This window comes from Leucopleurus acutus (assembly GCF_964270905.1).
Source record: "Leucopleurus acutus genome assembly, chromosome: 2".
Lineage (NCBI taxonomy): Eukaryota > Metazoa > Chordata > Mammalia > Artiodactyla > Delphinidae > Leucopleurus > Leucopleurus acutus.
Window position 1 is genome coordinate 181472832 of NC_139143.1, and position 21673 is coordinate 181494504.

Below are 21673 nucleotides of genomic sequence, written 5' to 3' on the forward strand. Positions count from 1 at the left end.
CACCTGGGACTTCCCTGGTGATCCAGTGGTTAAGAATCGGCCTTGCAATGCAGGGGATGATGGCTGGATCCCTGGTCGGGGAACTAGGATCCCACATGCCTCGGGGCAACTAAGCCCTCACACGCCCCAGCTACTGAGCCTGCGCGCTCTGGAGTCCTCCCAACACAACTAGAGAGAAGCCAGCACGCCGCAACGAAAGATCCCACATGCCGAAACTATGACCCGACGCAGACAAAAAATAATAAATATATAAATAATATACACACCACCTAAATTTAAAACTAGAATATCTGAGATTAACAGATTGAATAACAATCACTAGAAATGGGAAATACTCAAAAGACTATCAACATGTGAAGTACTGAATAGCAGTAATAATTATAGCTAGCAGTTATTAAAGGTTGTATTTATTTAACATATATGGGTATCAAGCTAAGCACTTTACATATTTCTTCATTTTAATATTCAAAATAACTTTATGAAGCATGGTTCTTATAGAAGATGAGAAAGCTGAGTCCTAGAGAGCTTAAGTAACTTGTCCAAAGATTGTAAAAGTAGTATACTGTCTACCTTGAACTATTATTTTTCAAAACCCATATACCTAACTTCTAAGCTGTTTCTTGTTAAGATTATTTTCAATTTATTATTTTCATCTTTGGAATAAAACTCCTTTGTAAAAAAAATTCCCAACTAATGAAATGAGTTTACTCAGCCTTAGTGAACAGCAAAGTTACAACCTGAATTTAAAGAAAGCTTTCCTACTTGAGCTTATAAATTGACTACCATCTTGATGTTAAAATTAGTTAAAATATACATAAGTTAATTTATACATTGATAATAAGTGTGTCAACAATATATTTCACCAATACATCTTTACCCAAACAGCACTTTTACAAATTTTCAACCAAATAATAGAAATAGTATTATATACCTAAGAAATTAAGAACTTTTAAAAGTTCATTACGTGGCACAAGATTTGTTTCATACAAGTAACGTTACTACTTTTCTTCCTTTTTGGCAATTTTAATGTTGAGCAACTGGAGAATGAAACAGTATTTGCAAATCATCATTTAGCTTTAAGTACTTGGGAGAATGGTTAATTCAATGGCCACAATGCTAATCAAAGTTTCTTCATTCATTATATACATGATCCAAGATTACTTTCTTTTAAAAATATTACTATACTAAAAATCAGTACCACTGAAAGTAGCAAATTTGTAACAATTTATTCAACAGCTCATCTGTTACAACAAAAGGCTGTTAACCTACCTGTCACTGCTGGTACTACTGCTGCTGCTGATTGAATCACTACTGGAGGATCTACTCCTAGAGCCGCTGCCGCTAGGGGACCTTGCGGGTCTAGACGCTTGGCTAGCCAGCCTCTGAGGAGACTGATTTCTAGACTGGGATGAATGTGGTGAGCGACTCCTGCTGTGCTGGTAATTCCGCTCTGGCCTTCTGCCTCGTACCTCCCGGGTAATATCATCCCTGTAGATATCCCTGTGTACCACACTGGGCAGTGTAAACTGCTCCCGAGCCCTAGGTTCGTATCGGGGATCATGAGCATCAAAACGGTTTGGACTTCGACTCCGAGAAGTATAATAGAGCCCATGTTGTAAAGTCCGCTCGCGAGGATCTCTATAGTAATCCTGATCGTAATGTCTTGTCCGATCAAATCCTCCCGTCCCCCGTTCATGGTGTCCATAGGCACTATGTTCATAAGCACGCTCCCTGTTATCTGAAGCCCTGCATTTAGGAGGGGGGGAAAAATATTTAATCAATCAGAAAGGGGAAAGCAAAACTAAAAGCAAGTCATGCAAACATTGAGCATTGTCTTTGTCTTTGCAACTGGTCATTTTCTAAACAGCATTAACCTACTTAGTAAGCAAACACTAATAAGCTTAACATTTTACTTGACTCCAAAACTTATTTTCACAGCTGAGAAATCACTGTTGTAACTGTATATTGGACTTTCATGACTAGTGTTCTGCAAGTCAGTTGTTCTTTTTATTAGGGATTTTCTGGCTTATAAACAGAAATATACATATGCCATCTCCTTTTTATTTTAAATTTAATGGAACAAGAAGAGACTTTCATTTTAATATGAAAGTTTTCTATACTTTCATCTGATTAAAATATATACCAAACTTTATTTACTTTGCAAGTGTATTTCAGGCAAAATTTCCATGATAGATTTCTCACACAGACATGAAAGCCCCATTGCAATGCATGCCCATGTCCCAGAAATAGGAGGGCATTTTCAAAGAAGTACAGAAAAAAATGTTAAGTGTAACTTTTTCTTATTAACTTTCAACTTCTTGGGTAATTATAAAAATTACTAAATTATGTAAATTGTTGTGCCCAAACAATCACATTTAATAATAAAAATGGAATTTTAAAAAGAAAATCAAACCAAAAAACCACTTGGGAAATAAAAATTTGGGCTGCCACATGCTATTCTATGATGAACTTAACTAATTAAAGAATAATGGTTATTTTATCTTCTTGTGCTATCAAATTCCACATAATTTTTAAAATGCCTATTCCATGATTCAATGTGTTAATATATTACTTAATGGTTACAGGAAATATATTCTCTTAGGGTTCAGCTATATTCAAATTGCCTCTGATGAAATGTCAACTTGGGAAACCGTTAAGATACGCTAAAAACTGCTATTAGCAATGGTTTAACTTTAAAAAATCTTCCTGTAGGGCATGAATACTTGTCAATCAAAGAGTACAAAAACTGTTGCATGTACAATTACACACATGCAATTACGTATTAATATTAAAAACCGATTCCAATCCTACAAAGAAATCTTAAGTTCTCTACTTAAGAGAGTTCCTAAAAGACAATTTCACTTGAATCTCAAACATGAGGTTGAGTCTCTTCTCAACCTCACCTTTGGGTCTGTCTTCTATCAAAAGTGATTAAGGAATTATGAAAGACATAGAAGAATTAGAATCTCTCCAATAAGGAATATGTGGCAAAATCTTACAACTAATACTATGTCCCCAATACGTGCTTAGATTCCAAATCTCTCCACTAACCTTCATTTTCACCCACCATTTCACTTAGCAACCATACCTTCTCCTAGGCTGTTTTTTCTTTTTACTGCTATTATTAAAAGCAACTGGCATGGCAAAAATTCAGTATTATCTTTCCTACTTAAATATATTAAATGACTTTCTCCTTTTTTATTCACTATTTCTGGAATTTGAATAGATATTTCAACTTCTAACAAACAAGAGGTGTTCCTTTGAGACAAGAGAAATTTTCATAAATAATTCCATTAGTACCCTATCAAATGTTAATCAGTAAGAGCTGTTATTAATGATATAACAGAAGCAACAGGCAATAGTTCTAGGAGAATTACTGCTACAGCTGATATTTTATAAATATGCAAAGTTCTTAACCATTAGGAAGATATAGAAGGCAGGCACAAGAGCTAGCAGAGCTGAAATCTAATAGCTATTCTTTGATTCATCTATTAGTACTAAATGATTCTAGAGTTAGTGGGAAAAAAAGAAAGTTTGACTTGGGTTAGGAGAGGGGCTAATATACACAGGTCAGGACATACCAACCTTTTCCAAGTGTGGAAACACGACCTATAATCCCAATTAAATCTAGGGAGAGAATTGTGAACATAACTTCCCCAATTTTGGCCCCTCTTATGGGGGTAATCCACCTTCTTAATGGGTAAGGGTGTCAAATGATATTTAGATGAACCACAAGGAAAAAAAAAATCTTAATGACCAGACAAAATAATTCCACTGGAAGCAAGCAGTCCCAGACAAACTGTAACTCTCAAACCCCCAGACTTCTTTCTTGAGATAGCAGAAAATTATAAATTGATCCACATTCACAAAAATGTCCAGCCCTAAGTATGAATCAGGCAGCTGACAGAAGAGGAAATATCCTCTACAATTCCACCAAATGAGGAAGGCACAGTTGCTCGCCAACAGTTCACCTTTGTAGCCATCCAGCACAGTCAATTTTGATTGCTGTATCCACAACTGATCGTCACCATATGTTCAAAGCTAAAGTACCTTTAATTGGACAGCAACTTGCTTAAGAAACAAGATAGTAATCCTCTTCTCCTGGGCTAATGGAATCTTGACTGCACGACATCCCATACATTCCAGCAAACAGAAAATGGCTATATTCCAGGATTTAGGAACGTCCATCATCTCAATTTTTCCCCATTCCATCAAGGAGTATAATTCCAACATGGAAACTGTGTAGATCCAAAATGGAAAAATGAAGCATTGCCTTCACTCTTCTTCATCCAAGTACACATTTCCAGGTTAAAGTATTGTTTGTAGAATCCAAGAGGTTGAATCATATGGTCTGCTAGGTTTTTTGGTGACAATCCAATTCGTTTGTACACTTCGTGTAGTGAAAACTGAGAAGCAGATATCAAATTCTAAAAGAATCTGTAGGCTCTAATATTCCAGAAATATTCCATATAGTACAACCACAAAATCTGTAGCCAAGTAGCTCCATCAGGTAGAAGGGATATATCCAAGGAAAGACTTAACATTATCCAAGAGAAGGAATAATTAATTCTAGAAGACAGGTAACTCCAAAAATGATGCTGCAATATAAAATCTTCCACCACTTTATATCTCAGGAGTAGATATCCAACCAGCTGCAGGAAATATCCTCTACGATTCCATAAGATACCAGCCACTGGGATAGAAATCACTTCCGTTTCCAACCCAAAATAGGAAACATTGAGAATGCCCAAAACTTTAAATCCATCTGGGGCCCCTAAATACGAGTTTCTGTTTCACCATATCAAATACAAAATACCTGCCTACAGAAACCTTGGAACTTACCCATCAAGTCTCCGCTCATAACGTCCTTCTCGTGCATGAAGTGATGGTGGGGGGCCATAAGCAGGCCCTCCACCACCTCCTCTGAACCCAGAAACCTCTCTACTACGAGATGCTATGGAAACTGTATCATCCAATCCCCGAGCAGCGCTCGGAATGGTGCCTGGTTCATTATAATCCGTGCGTAGGTCTCTATCTCCCATTTTGTTGACTGAGTTGTGAGCCTTCTGTGCACTTTTGATGTCCACAAAATCCACAAAGGCAGCCACTCCTCCTTCAGAACCCCTCTTGGGGAGAATTTTGACACTTTCCACGCGGCCATATCTGAAAAAAATTAAAGTCAACGTTATTGTTGCATAGTAATAATTTTCCAAAAATAGTTTTAAAAACTGTGTTATTTTTAAACAATTTACATTATGCATGTATGGGGGAGGGGTTGCGAGTTAATTTAAAATGGCTTTTAAACTCACATTTTTCTTTTTTGAGGCAAATATTTACAAACATTTTTACCACATTATTTTATTGCTCTAACTTTTTAAATATAGTATTTACTATAAACTGCCTTTTACCTTCCTGGAACACTTAGCTGAAATGACTCTCAGAAGTTTTTAGGCATTTTTACATTCTAAAAAAGGATATTATACCTAAGATAATCAAAGTAACTTACCAATCTTAAGAGATTTTCATTAAAGTAAAAACTGTAGCTAAAAATGGCTATCTTACAGATCTCATTTTAATTTAATTCATTAAGTGAAAATGAGCTTAGTGAAAAAATGAGATGACTTCAAACATTCCTTACTGGAAGGCAAAATAAATTCAAATATTTTGTGCATTTGCAAGTGTGTCTAGTTTTTAATGTAATCTTTTGCCATTTAATTCTCTTTTCCAGGGGATTAAAAGAAAAAGTGTTAAAATTTATAAGTTATGTATAATTGTTATTTATATAAATTAATAAATCAGAAAATCTTTTGACAGACTCTTATGTATACTTATAATTTGGCATTTTAGAAAGAAGGGCACAGCACTTTTAAATATAGCACTCTTACATGCTGACAATCCAAGATCATAATTTTTTTCTTTTTTTTTAAATTTATGGCTGCATTGGGTCTTCGCTGTTGTGCACAGCCTTTCTCTAGTTGTGGTGAATGGGGGCTACTATTTGCTGCAGTGCATGGGCTTCTCATTGTAGTGGCTTCTCTTGCTCTGGAGCACAGGCTCTAGGCACACAGGCTTCAGTAGTTGTGGCACACAGGCTCAGTAGTTGTGGCACACGGGCTTAGTTGCTCCGCAGCATGTGGGATCTTCCCGGACCAGGGCTCGAACCCGTGCCCCCTGCATGGGCAGGCGGATTCTTAACCACTGTGCCACCAGGGAAGTCCCCAATATCATAATTTTACACTTCCCCTGAAGAAGCTGACAACATTATCAGAAAGCCGAACTTTCCTTTTACATCCTCCAGTATGATTTAAGTTATTACCTCTCAGAAGGGAAACATAATCCTAAAATGCAGTTTCATCAGGCCACTGAACTAGATGTAACGAAATTACTTGGCGTAAATTAACTGATGAAAGGATCTCTTAAATTCGGGGGGAAAATAGAAACTGAAATAGTTCTTTCCATACAAACATTAAAAAAAATACCTTCCAATGTATCTGACAAAGGACTTGTATCTAGAATATAAGAAATCTTACAACTCAACCCATTTTTTAAAAATAGGGAAGATGGGCTTCCCTGGTGGCTCAGTGGTTAATAATCTGCCGGCCAATGCAGGGGGCACGGGTTCGAGCCCTGATCTGGGAAGATCCCACATGCCTCAGAGCGGCAGCTGCTGAGTCTGCGCTCTGGAACCTGTGAGCCACAAGTACTGAGACCCACGTGCCTAGAGCCCGTGCTCCGTGACAGGAGAATCAACCGCAATAAGAAGCCTGTGCACCGCAGCAAAGAGTGGCCCGCGCTCGCCACAGCTGAAGAAAGCCCACGCGCAGCAGCCAGGACCCAACATAGATAGATAGATAGATAGATAGATAGTTAGACAGATAGATAGATTTGTAAAAAAAATAAAAAATAGGGAAAACACTTCACCAAAGAAGAAATACAGGTGGCAGATACGCACAGAAAGAGATGCTCAAAATCAGTAGGCATAGGGAAATACAAATCAAAACCACAATAAAATACCACTTCACACCCACTAGGATTGCTATTAGAAAAGAGAACAGAAGAGAACAAAACACGTATTGGCAAGGATATGGAGAAATCTGAAACCTCCTGCATAGCTGGTGGAACTGTAAAATGGCGCAGCCACTGAGGAAAGTGGCATTTTTCTCCAAAAGTTAAGCACAGAATTACCATATGACCCAGCAATTCCATTCCTAGGTATATACCCAAGAGAACTGAAAACTGGGGCTCAAAAAGATACATTACACGAATGTTCACTGCATCATTATTCACAAAAACCAAAAGATGGAAACAACCCGACTGTCCATCAATGGATGAATGGATAAACAAAATGTGGCATATACAAACAATGGAATATTATATTAAAACATAAAAAGAAATGAAGTTTCGATACACACTACAACATGGATAAACCTTGAAAACATCATACTAAATGAAATAAGCCAGACACAAAAGGACAATTAGTTTATGATTCCACTTACATGAAGAATCTGGAATAGACAAATTCATGGAGACAGAAAGTAGAACAGAAGTTAACAGGGACTGGGGAGACACAGAGTTTTTGTGTGGGATGAAAAAAATTCTAGAAATAGATAGTGCCGATGGTTACATAACATTGTGAATGCACTTTTTTTTTGGCCACGCCAAGCAGCTTGTAGGATCTTAGTTCGCCGACCAGGGATCAAACCTGGGCCCTGGCAGTGAAAGCGCCGAGTCCTAACCGCTGGACTGCCAGAGAATTCCCTGTGAATGCACTTAATGCCACTGAATTGTACACTTAAAAATGGTTAAGATAATAAATTTTGTATATTTTAACACACACACACACACAACTTATCACAGCCCAAGACTACATAGGTTTTTCTATTAGAAAGAAGAAAAAAAGAGGGAAGCATCAGCCAATTCCCCATCAAAAAAGTCAGTTAGCCAAAGTGTAATACAGGGAAAACAAATATTTAAGCTTAAATTCTTAATAACAAAGAGCTAAATGCAATACTGAAAAGAAGAACCAAATACTTAATGCATAGATTATGCATGCAGAACAAAGTCAAATGGCCCTCCGTCTTCAAAAGGGTGGGCTCACGGTTCCCATAATTTTTTTTTTTTTTTTTGCGGTATGCGGGCCTCTCACTGTTGTGGCCTCTCCCGCTGCGGAGCACAGGCTCCGGACGCGCAGGCTCAGTGGCCATGGCTCACGGGCCCAGCCGCTCCGCGGCATGTGGGATCTTCCCGGACCGGGGCACGAACCCGTGTCCCCTGCATCGGCAGGCGGACTCTCAACCACTGCGCCACCAGGGAAGCCCCACGGTTCCCATAGTTTTACATAAGGCGAGTACACTCTGGAAACAAAATACGAATTTATCTCCAAATTTAACATAAGAGAACTTTATCAGGTATTACTTTATTAGGTATTACTTTATCAGGTATTACTCTTCTATACTAAAAAAAAAAACCTGTTAACTCTTCACAGCCATGAGAACTCAGCTGGTAAATGTAAATGTGATGTCCTGATTTTATCTACTCTTTCCAAAACAACACAGTTCCTATAGTATTCAAGTATTCCTTAAGTATTCAAACGAAACATTTACTGACATCTACTAATTAAAAAAGAAAAAAGAGCAAAAATAATAAAACCACAGTTAAATAGTATTTCTTTTTTTTAAACATAGAGCCTTAGTTACAGGTTTTCAGAGAACCTATGGAATAGTCTCCAGTAATATGCACAAAATATTTTCTTAAATTACATAGTCAAAGGTTGTAGTAGTAAGTTAACTCATTTGTAATTTTTAAAGAATCAAGAAAACCTTTTTTTTAAAATAAGAACATAAAATTAAGAAAGTGTGCTTGATTGCTACAAGCTGCAGTATATAACAATCTAATGGGTTTGTCTTCAAAAACACAATCAAAAAACAACATTAAATTGGTTTCTGTTTGGTCAAAAATATTCACCATCAAAAAATATTAAACTGATCAACATACACTATAATTCTTCTACGTTTTTAAGAGAGAATTTTAAAATAACCCAAAACAATGCCAGATTTGCTGAGATGTTTGGTCTTTCAACATGTGACTATTTACACAGCCAAATTTATAGTCCTTAGCATCTCCTTGAAGAATATAATTGCAGTGTATTAATGGCCTCACATTTTACATTTGAGAGCATCATGATATACTCTAATGTTTTTCCTCCACTATGAGAAAAGAGTAGGGTTCTAATCCTGAATCAATTATTTTTAATTTTATGGTTCTTAACAGGCACTGTTGTAGGCACGTGATGCATATCAGGGAATAAAACAAAGATCCCTAGTCTCATGGAATTGATTTATTTACAATTTTCAGCTCCTTGATATGTGAAAAGAAGATTCCTCCTATTCTAAACTTTTCCTCAACTCTACAAGAAACTTACTTTGTTAATTTCCAAAGCAACACTAAATACATAAAGCTAAAGATCATTAGTATGCTAAAACCCAATGAATTCTCTCAATACCCTTTCTTTCTAAAAGTTACTACATTTATCTTTTATTAGCTGGTTTATCAATAAGAATGCAATTATTAATTTTAATCCTACCTTTTTTTGCAAGTGACCCTACTAATAATAAGCAATAACAAAGAATAGCCACAATTCGTTTTCACACAAGTCCTCCTACTACAGAAAACAATCCTCCCCAAGTCATTCTTGAAACATTTACCTGTTACTCAGGATAGACTTACAGAATTGTAATGAGGAGAATATCTGCCTCTTTGAAGAGGCATGCAATTAACCTAAAACACCCATTCATCTAAAACCCAATACATCATTTTCCAAAGATTACATATTTTATCAAACTATCAATTCTTTGCGTATTGCCCACTTTTCCACCCTTCCACACCATCATGGCTAAGCTGTTCCTTATTCAAAAGAAAACAATCAATAAGTATGAATAGACAGAAAGCGAAAAGCAAATGAGCATGCTGTGAGGGATAAAAAGGTCTAAGACATGAGTATTACAGTCTGGTTGGGTGACCTATAATAGTAGAAACAATAAATGTTTATGTTTACTTATTATTACTATTATTTTTTTTACCATATGCGGGCCTCTCATTGCCGTGGCCCCTCCCGCCGCGGAGCACAGGCTCCGGACGTGCAGGCTCAGCGGCCACGGCCCACGGGCCCAGCCGCTCCGTGGCATGTGGGATCTTCCCGGACCGGGGCACGAACCCGCGTCCCCTGCATCGCCAGGCGGACTCTCAACCACTGCGCCACCAGGGAAGCTCACTTATTTTTTATATTATGAAAATATTCAAAATCATTCCTCTTCCAAACTCAGACAGTTGGGTCATAAATATACCCATTACAACCAGGAAATTATCTGCAATAATGCAGTAACATCAACACTTATTTATATAACCCTTTCATAGTAAAAAATTTTTATGAAGGAATTACTAATTTATAAATCAACCACTTGATCCTATATTTAAACCAAAAGACTGGTTTCCCCTCCGTGTTAGACCTTTATTTTATTTTCTATACCAGTGACTACAAATACTTCAAGAATGCCAAAAGGCAGAATTCCCTAGAAACTTAAATAATGCATCATAACAGCATTTAAATTGGAGCTGGACACATTTTTCCTACATAATCACAGATCAAATTTTTAAAAATTTTTATTGTGATAAAATTAGCTATTTTAACCATTTTTAAGTGTACAATCCCAATCTTTTCAAATTAATCACGGCTATTTCTTGTCATCAACATAGTAGAGGTAGACATTAAAGCTACCTCATTCACAATTACTGATATCGCCCATACTTCAAACCATTAAATGTAGTAAGTAGCTCAGAATCATATACTCAGATGGCAAAACTCCTGCAATTTGGACATAACCAAGTAAGATAGTAATATTTTTAATATGTCATATGTCTCATTATATCAGTTAAAGTAAGTTCAAATCCAAAAGAAGAACTTGGTTTAACAATTATCTAGAATGACAAAGATAAATTTAAATTGTTAGCATGACAATGATAAATTACAAGTTAACAGTTTTACTCTATCCAAAGACAATGATCAAAAATTGATATAAACCCAGAAAATAGAAAATATTTGCAAATTATTTATCTGATAGGAGCTCTTACAACTCAACAATGAAAAAAAATAATGCAATTTAGAAGTAGGCAAAGGATATAGACAATTTCTCTAAAAATATATACAAACAGCCAATAGCCAATAAACACACAAAAATTTGCTTAACGATATTAGACTTTAGGAAAATAAAAACCAAAACCACAATGAGATACCACTTCACACGAAATAGGATGGCTAGAATATTGATAAAAACGACAGACAATAACAAGTATAAGGAGAAATCTAAACCCTAATAAATTGCTGGTGAGATTGTAAAATGGTACAGCCACTTTGGAATTCAATTTGGCAGTTCCTCAAAATGTTAAACTTAGAATTACCGTATAAGCCAGCAATTCTACTCCTGGGTATGAACTGAAAAGAGAAGTCCACATAAAAACACATACAGGAATGTTCACAGTATCATTATTCATAATAGCCAAAAAAATGGAAACAAACCAAATGTTCAACTGCTGAGTGGAGTTTTTAAAATGTGGTATATGTCCATACAATGGAATGTCATTTGGCAATAAAAAGGAATGAAGTTCTTATACATGCTACAACATGGATGAACCTCGAGAACACTATAAGGGAAAGAAGCCAATCACATATTTTATGATTCCATACATATGTGAAAGGTCCAAAATAGGCAAATACACAGAAATAGAAAATAGATTAGTGGATTCCAGGAGCTGGAGAGAAGGAAGAATGGGGAATGACTGCTAATGGGTATGGGGGTTTCATTCTGGAGTGATGGAAATGTTCTGAAATTAGTGGTGATGGCTGCATAACTCTGCAAATATACTAAAAACAACTGTACACTTTTCAAAGGAAAAATTTTATGCCATGCAAATTATATCTCGTTAAAACTATTATTAAAAGAAAAAAGACAAAAAATAGTACCTGTCACTGTCTTTTATATTTATTTATTTGGCTGCACTGGGTCTTAGTTGTGGCATGCGGGATCTTTAGTTGCGGCATGTGGATCTAGTTCCCTGACCAGGGACTGAACCTGGGGCCCCTGCACTGGGAGCACAGAGCCTTAGCCACTGGACCACCAGGGAAGTCCCTGTCACCGTCTTTTAATACAAAAGATTTTACATATCCTTTAGTCACAAGTGTCTGCGTTATCTCAATACAAATCAACTGCCTGCCATGTTTCCTGTAAATGGGCACATTTAAGGAAGACATTTTCTATTTCAAGCATGCCTGCCTGGGAAGATAAGTAACCCATTACATGACAGCCAAAACCTATCTTCACTTCATGGAGATACAGAATTCTTTCGGGAAATCTACTGTGAAATAAATTTATGTATAAAAGATTTTAAAATTATTCTTAAATAATTAATATATTTCCCTTTAATCACTTTATCTTTGGAGTAAGTACAAATGATTACTAAAGATGAAAAAAACAGACTCAGAATCCCTAAAGCCAGCAAAGCGCAGTCAAACACAGGACCCCTAGCCTCATTTTAGAAAAAGCTAAAATCCTAAAATGTTTCTCTACTTGGAGGAATGGGGGAGAGGTGGGAAAAGAAGGGCGGGGGGAGAATGATTTGTAATATTTTGCTGATTTGTGTTCTCTCTCTCTGCCAAAAATAAATAAATATATATATATATATATATATATTAGTTTGTTGCAGTCTGGGAAAGACTCTCAGACTGAGATAAAATCCCTATGTCATAAAAGAAAAGACCATATAAATTAAACTGCATAAAAATTACAGCTCCTAAATAGCAAAATACAGTCAAAAAACAAATGGGGAAAAATACTTGCACATGAGAAATAAGTGATTTCCTAAATATAAAAATTCTTCCAAATCAAGGGAGACAGAGGTCCAAACAAAACACAGGCAAAATACCCAAATAGGAAATTTTTTTTTAATATTTATTTTATTTATTTGGTTGCGTCGGGTCTTAGTTGCAGCAGGCTGGCTCCTTAGTTGTGGCATGCGAACTCTTACTTGAGGCATGCATGTGGGATCTAGTTCCCGGACCAAGGATCGAACCCAGGCCCCCTGCATTGGGAGCACGGAGTCTTAACCACTGCGCTACCAGGGAAGTTCCAGGAAATTCTTTAAAAACACACCCATACACACAAAATGGTAAACAAAACAAACACACTCAAAAAAGCTGCTCAATTTCCACTCAAAATTTCAAAAATCCAAATTAAAAAAAAAAATGCCATGCAACACAAAGACCTAAATTTTAATAATACCTAGATATTAGCTAGAGTCTAAGAAAATAGATACTTTCATAACACCGTCTGCAGGAGTATAAATTAGAGAAACCTCTTAGGAAGACAATTTGATAGACTGCTTAGTAAGCAACACTGCTTATAACAGTTAAAAAAAAAAAAAAAGAAAGAAAGAAAGAAAAAAGAAGAAAAAAAAAGGAACGCACCATTCCACTTTCTCTATGAATTTGACTGCTCCAGGAAGCTAATGTAAGTAGTCTCATACAATGTTTGTCCTTTTGTGACAGTCTTATTTCACTTAGCATAAAGTCTTCAAGGTTCATCCATGTTGAAGCATGTGTCAGAATTTCCTCTCCTAACATAATACTGTAAATCAACAATACTTCAATTTTAAAAAGAAGAATTTCCTTCCTTTCTAAGGCTGAATAATACTCCGTGATACGTATTTTGTTGTCACACATTCTGTTTATCCTTCCATGGGTCATGAACACTTAGATTGCTTCTATCTTTTGGCTATTGTAAATGCTTCTATGAACATAATACATTACTTTTTTAAGATGAGAAACGATTTACTGACTCTAATTAGAAAAGGTTTAAGAAAACTTGAAGACTGAAGATAAGCTTAATTCAACCAACAAAACTATAGTCAGCTGTTTATCAAATCCATGGTTAGTGCCTAGATTCCTGTACATGAAAACTTGATGACTACAACTCTTGGGAAAAGGCAATGTTTTCAGTAAAGCTTTGAATGACAAAATTCTTCAGAACTATTAACGGCACCATTACTTCAGTGAAAAAAATACGTATATGCATTATTTTGCACCAATCTAATGGTGCAAAATAACTATTTACTAACTAAAATTAATTGTTAACAAAAAGAGAGTGCGCAACTGATATGTAAACCTCTGAAAGATTATCCAATTATAAGGAGAAAACAATCCCAAAGATTCTATGATCTTTAGACGTTACTGGCTACATAAAATAGGAAGCCTGAATCTTTTAGACAATCTTAGAAAGAATTCATAAGATACTTCTTCAGAGAATAGGAGGGAGGAGTTTACACTCTAAAAGTCAAAATATATAGTGCAGGGGACTTCTCTGGCAGTCCAGCAGTTAAGACTCTACATTCCCAATGCAGAGGGCCTGAGTTCGATCCCTGGTCAGGGAACTAGATCCCGCATGCCGCAACTAAAGATCCCACATGCCGCAAAATCCCACGTGCCATAAGACCAGGTGTAGCCAAATAAATAAATATTAAAATATATATATATATACACACACACACACACACACACACACACACACACACACACACACAATGCAGGAATACAGACAATGATGGTGGCCACTAAGTTAACTTTTGGACATTTCTTCTCACAATAATTAATGAACAACTTCATAAATGTGTCTGATTTACATAGTACTGAGAAAAGCTCAAGTACAATTGTAAAGAGAATGCAAATGACCATGATTAACCATTTCTTAAAGTAATGGCAGTAAATAAAACAGTTAGATGAAGAAAAAAAGGAGCAAGGCAAGTTGATCAAAAGGGGAAGGCTGGAGAAAACAAAGTTGAAGTAGCAGAAGCCAAGAAACTAACAAAAATCCACATCAAGAGTCCGGGGTGTAAATACAAAGGACTCTTTGAAAATGTGCTTCCTACCTGGCTTAATAGGACTATTACAGTACAACTGCTGAGAAGGAAATTAACTTCTAACCTATGGCTTACTTCTTAGTAAAATAACAGTTTAAAAAAAGACTTTCAGAAATTTATAAATTCCCTCTAATATTTCACTTGATTAGACTTCTATCCTTATTTCACAATATATGGTTACTTAGAACAGAATCAGGACAAATGTGATCTTTTTGTAATATACATAAATTCCATATTCTTTTTATCACCACTGCATTTCTGTAAATCTTTAAAGACTACCAATACTTCCAGATTAAGGAAATGGGTCTTCTTTATCACTCTTTAATCTTAAAAGGTCTTTGGGTTTTCCTACTCACTTCCAATGGTTTATAAACTTTTAAATAATCATGCTTCCCAATAAAAACTCTGCATGAAATTAAGCCTATTAAATTAAGAAATAAGTCACCAGTCTCTATGCCAATCATTCTTGAAACCTGTTAAATATGCAAACTTCTCCAGTCAACACTTTAGTCATTAATTATAATCTCTAGAACTAAAAAGCTTTTCTTTACAAGCAAAACCTTTATACAAATTTCCAATAAGATCAACACAAAGGAAATCAAATGTCATAACCTTGTGAGACCCCAAGCTGTGACGAAAGCTCCTTTTATACATCTACTTTTAGAGCGGCACAGCAAACTTGCTGAAAAGGAATAATATGTGTCAAAAACCACCGTGGAAAGGGCTACTTCATAAAAAAAAAAAAAAAACAGAAAGGTATAAGTGACAAGAAAAACTACAGTATATCATTATACACCTTAGATTAGTATAACAAAGCACAGACACCATTTTTTAAAATTAACTGCAATATAATTTAAAACTATTTGAAACGTTACAAATGCCACTTAAGTCTGAACCCAAGAAAGACTATTTTTGATTGATGAGCATAGCTGGTTAGGAGATGATTTATCTGAAAGGAACTGGTACACCAATGTTTTGTATGATGGCTACACAGTATTTCTAGATATTAAGCTCTTTTATAATCCAACTAATCATCAAAATATACTTTTTAAAAATCTTCACAGCATTCCAGTGACCTTTATGCACTATGGAGAATGGCTAGAATAAGATTTTCTTTTCTTTTTTTTTGCATGAGAGAGCTTTTAATATTATACTTATTCATCTCTCACTTTAGATTTTCAGTTATCAATGGAAACACCATTTGTATCAAAAGCTGACACAGTGAGCATATACACAGGAGAGTCACGTATAGATTTTTCACTGACCCCATAGAGATGTTACATGTCCCATTTTACACCTTGTTTTGTCATTTAATATTTTTCCATACCAATAAAGACCCTTTGCCAGTTCTAACACGGTGTGCCCTAGAACAAGATTTTCTAAACTAAAAAGACCTTAGAAATCTTTTTTTTTTTTTAATTTATTTTTTGGCTGCATTGGGTCTTTGTTGCTGTGCGCGGGGTTTTCTCTAGTTGCAGTGAGCGGAAGCTACTCTTCATTGCGGTGCTCGGGCTTCTCGTTGCGGTGGCTTCTCTTGTTGCGGAGCTCTAGGCACATGGGTTTCAGTAGCTGCAGCACGGGGGCTCAGCAGTTGCAGCACGTGGGCCCTAGAGTACAGGCTCAGTAGTTGTGGTGCACGAGCTTAGTTGCTCTGCGGCATGTGGGATCTTCCCAGACCAGGTATCAAACCCGTGTCCCCTGCACTGGCAGGCAGATTCTTAACCACTGCATCACCAGGGAAGTCCCCTTATAAATCTTATAATCCGACCCATTCAATTCATGGGAGAAAATAAATGTACCTACTTTATATAATAAATGTGTTACTGGGAACTTCCCTGGTAGTCCAGTGGGTAAAACTCCGTGCTCCCAATGCAGGGACCCCATGTTCAATCCCTCATCAGGGAACTAGATTCCACATGCATGCCGCAACTAAAGAGTTTGCATGCTGCAACTAAGAGTCCACATGCTGCAAAAAAGATCCCACGTGCCACAACGAAGATCCCGAGTGCAACAATGAAGATCCAGCACAGCCAAAATAAATATTTAAATAAATAAACAAATAAATGTTTTACTGAAGAGTTAAGGTGTCTTATTTTGTTTTTGGTTTTTGTTTTTTTGGCCGCGCCGCACAACTTGCAGGATCTTAGCTCCCCGACCAGGGAGTGAACCTGGGCCTTAGGAAGTGAGAGCACAGAGTCCCAACCACTGGACTGCCAGGGAATTCCCTGTCTTTTTTATATACAGCATCACATACTAACTGAATTTTAGATACTCTCTATAAATTGAGATTTTTGCAAATCTTGTTTTCTTTGATTAAGGCTGAACCCCCTCACATAAGAGAAATTAATATCTATTATGGCATTTAATTCTAACATTGGATGTGCTTGAAATTCATTTCATTGAAAGAATTCAAGCTAACTAAAAGGAACAACCTTAAAAAATCTAAGGATTCCATGATTTCTACGATAAAACTGAGGCGGGGTGGGGGTGGGGGGCCGGTGGATGAAAAAACAGAAAAAAATTCCCACAAGAAAAACAGCAGTTCTAATCCTATAAGTTTACAATGAGGAAAAAGAGGAGGGGAAAAATAAAGCTATTCACAGGACACTATCTTTGTTTTGTTTACTAGTCTTAAAGTTTTTCAGTGATTCTTAACTTTTTAACCTCAACCTTTTTATGTCAAAGCTAAAGTTAAGTACTTAAATATACTGCTAGCATTCTATTCTTAACATAATGGTTTGCCTAAACCAATATTTCTTACACTTTTTTCCACGGACTGCTTTGACAGCCAGTGAAACCTATAAACCCTTTCTCGGACTATTATTAAATTAATCAAGTAAAATGCACGAATTACAAAGAAACCAATTATATTGAAATACAATTTCAACTTTTGAACATACAGTAAATACAGAGGACAAAAGGTGATGTTAATGTATACCACAGGACAGGCATGTAATCAGCAAAACACACACTGAGAAACTCTACAACTTGGTTTCCAACAAATTAAATTGTAAGCAGAGAGAGAGATTAAAACCTGTGGATTAAAAAAGGTTGAAACAGTCCCATGTCCATCAGTAAGTAAATAAACTGTGGTATCCTGACTGTGGTGGTGGTGATTACAAGGATGCCTACATTTCTCAAAATTCAACAAACTCAACACTTGAAATAGGTACATTTTACTGTATGCAAATTATACCTCAATAAAATTTTTAAAATATATCTTATGTACCTTATTTAGAGACTGAGTGAAAAAAAAAAGATTCTTAAAACAATTACAAATTCAAGTACTGGCTGGATACTTGAAAATACTGACTGGGTATTTAAAATAAGGAGATACCACAGTATTGCTGAACATCTTTAAACAGTTCTTATCTTCTAGAGAGAAACACTGAAATACCTGTGGATTAAATAAGATGTCTGGGATCTACTTCAAAATAATACCAACTATACACATTGTAGGGCTTGTGCAAAGGAATAAGATTTTGATTCATTAAGGAACTCTTTGGACAGGGGTGAAGAGTAGTGTAGAGGGAGCAGAAAAAAAAAGGTGATGCAGCCACTATGGAAAGCAGTATGGAGGTGCCTCAAAAAGTTAAAAATAGAATTACCATATGACACAGCAATTCCACTTCTGGGTATATAACCAAGGAAACGGAAAACACCAATTTGAAAAGATATGCATCTCCATGTTCATTGCAGCATTTTATTTACCAAAGCCAAGATACAGAAACAACCTGTGTCCAGGCATTGATGGATGGATAAAGAACATGTGGCATATGTGGAGTGCGCACATGTGCGCGCACGCACACACACACGGACGTACATACAATGGAATACTATTCAGCTGTAAAAAAGAAGGAAATCTTGCCATTTGCAACAACATGGATAAACCTTGAGGGCATTATTCTAAGTGAAATAAGTTAGAGAAAGACAAATACCATAAGATCTCACTTATATGTGGAATCTTAAAAAAAAAAAGTCATTGATACAGAAAACAGATTGGTGGTTGGGGGTTGGGGTGACGGGTGGAATGAAAGGGCTCAAAAGATAAAAACTTCCAATTATAAAATGAATAAGTCATGGGGATATAATGTACAGCACAGTGACTACAGTTAATATTGTATTGCATATGTGAAAGTTCCTAAGAGAGTAAATCTTGAAAGTACTTTAAGAGAGTAAATCTTGAAAGTACTTATCACAAGGAAAAAAAAGGTTTTTTGTAACTATGTATGGTGAGGAATGTTAACTAGACTCACTGTGGTGATCATTTTGCAATATATACAAATATCAGATCATTATGTTGTACACCTGAAACCAATATAATGTTATATGTCAGTTATACTTCAGGTAAGAATTAAATTAATTAAAACTTATTAATTTAAAATTAGTATTAAAAATTTTAAGTTAAACAAAAAAAGAAATAAGGTTGAGGTCAATAAGCCTGGGGGGAAGTGGGGCGAGGGCAAGATTTTGCTGAGATACCACACAAAGTGAGTGACTGATGCCCAAATAAATGGAGCAATGATGATACCTAAAAAACAAACTCCCTTCTTACTAGCCCCTCTTCTGAATGACTCAGCATATAATACAGCTCATACTGCTCCTGTGATTAACCTCATGTCATAAAGTCAGTGGTGGAAGTAGAACCAAAACTAAAATTTTAAAAGTGGGGTAGCTCTAAATCTGCTTACAAATGGTACCAGAGGCAGGTAATTCATTCATCCACAAGTTGCCTCCTATGAGAGAAAAAACTGAAGACAAAAACATGCAAGTCATTTCCAGCCCCACCTTCCTTTTCTTGCCTTGCCTTCCACCTCCCCCACAATGTTGGTTTCCAACGAGAAAAGCCAAGAGGGAGGTGATTTGACGCAGAGGCAGCAGGGGTGAGGTGCCCAGAGGTGGCAGGCAGAGGTGGGGGAGGCAGAGTGGTTGGCCTATTAGTTACACTAAGAACATACTGGGCAAATAAGTAAATATATTGAGAATAATAAGTTTCTCACTGTCTTGAGAAGGGATTTATAAACATGGAAATGGGGAGGTTACAAAGAATCCTCATGTATTGAAACATGTGTGAACACAGTTTCAAAATATATTATATAGAGATACATGTATTATATATACATGTAAACATATATACATGTGTACACACACAATACATATCCTTTTAGCTCTGCAGCAATGGGTAAACTGTGCACCCAGATCTTGGGTTTCTAAATACCATCCCTCCCTAAAAGGAACCAGAGTCTCTTGGAGAATGGCTGATTACAGGACTGGGAAAGGGAAAATACAAGATGAGCCTCTGTTGTTGCCAGAAATAAAGAAATGCTTAAAAGAGTAGTGGCGAGATATCAAAAGGACACAGTAGCCAGTTTGAAGGAGCTCCCACTGGTCAAATCTAGAATGATTTGGGTATCAAAATAAGCAAGTCCTGAATTAAAACCCATTGAAAAAAATGGAAATCATATATATGCGTGTGTGTATGTATATTTCCAAATATAATTATGGAAAATTCTTACCTACAGAATAAATGTATAAGAAATCACAGTAATAGATGCTCATTTGGCAACAATCACAGCAGTATATAATACAGTCAAGAGTTATCAATGGGGGACTACCCTGGGGGTCCAGTGGTTAAGAGCCTGCCTTCCAATGCAGGGGATGTGGGTTTGATCCCTGGTCAGGGAACTAAGATCCCACATGCCAGAGGGCAACTAAGCCCGCGCGCCACAACTACTGAGCCCATGCACCAAAACTAAAGAGAGAAGCCCGCATGCTGCAACAAAAGATTCCGCATGCCGCAACTAAGACACGATGCAGCCAAAAATAAATAAATGAATAAATAAATATTTTCACAAAAAGTTATCAATAGCTGCTAAGGCTACTGGGTTTAGGGTTGATGATGGAAAAGACTATCAGTGTAATACTGGAATATCTCCCCATAAAATGCTAATCAAATAAAGGGGGAAAAATGGTGAAGACACTAACTTTATTAGGTGATCAAAGTTAACATCACCAGTGGTGGGATGGATCCAATACTGTCTCCATATTCTGAAAAAGCACAGAATCATTTCTCTGGTATTCCTGCCAAGATTGCAAGACCTGATCTGGTCATGAGGTAATACTGGACAGACCTGGGTAGAGGGTCAGCCTGCAGAATGAAAGAATTATGCTCTTGGGCTTTCCTGGTGGCTCAGTGGTTAAGAATCTGCCTGCCAATGCAGGGCACACGGGTTCGAGCCCTGGTCTGGGAAGATCCCACATGCCGCGGAGCAACTAAGCCCATGTGCCACAACTACTGAACCTGTGCTCTAGAGCCCGCAAGCCACAGCTACTAAGCCCGCATACCTAGAGTCCGTGCTCTGCAACAAGAGAAGCCACCGCAATGAGAAGCCCGCACACCGCAAAGAAGAGTAGCCCCCACTTGCCACAACTAGAGAAAGTCCGCACGCAGCAATGAAGACCCAATGCAGTCAAAAATAAATTAATTAATTAAAAATTGAAGACCCAACGCAGTCAAAAATAAATTAATTAATTAAAAATAAAAAAAGAATTGTGCTCTTTAAGACTATCAGGCACATGAGAATTTGGGTAAGAAACTGTTCCAGACGGACAACACGTACCGGCTAGGATCCTGGACCAAAAAGGAAAGAGGGACATTGTTGGGATGGCTGGCATCATTTGAATGAGGTCTATGGATTAAGTAATAGTG

General features: G+C 36.7%; 1 protein-coding gene across 1 annotated transcript in view; it reads right to left on the minus strand.

Annotated features, from left to right (window-relative positions):
• The window catches only part of SPEN (spen family transcriptional repressor), an 81076-nt gene that overhangs the window by 51580 nt on the left and 7823 nt on the right, over positions 1–21673 (minus strand). Inside the window, exons 2-3 of the mRNA XM_082865349.1 lie at positions 4843–5163; positions 1270–1746 (exon numbers count right to left, since the gene is read on the minus strand). Of these exons, the coding sequence (XP_082721475.1) occupies positions 1270–1746; positions 4843–5163 (798 nt within the window). The remainder of the gene's footprint in view (positions 1–1269; positions 1747–4842; positions 5164–21673) is intronic.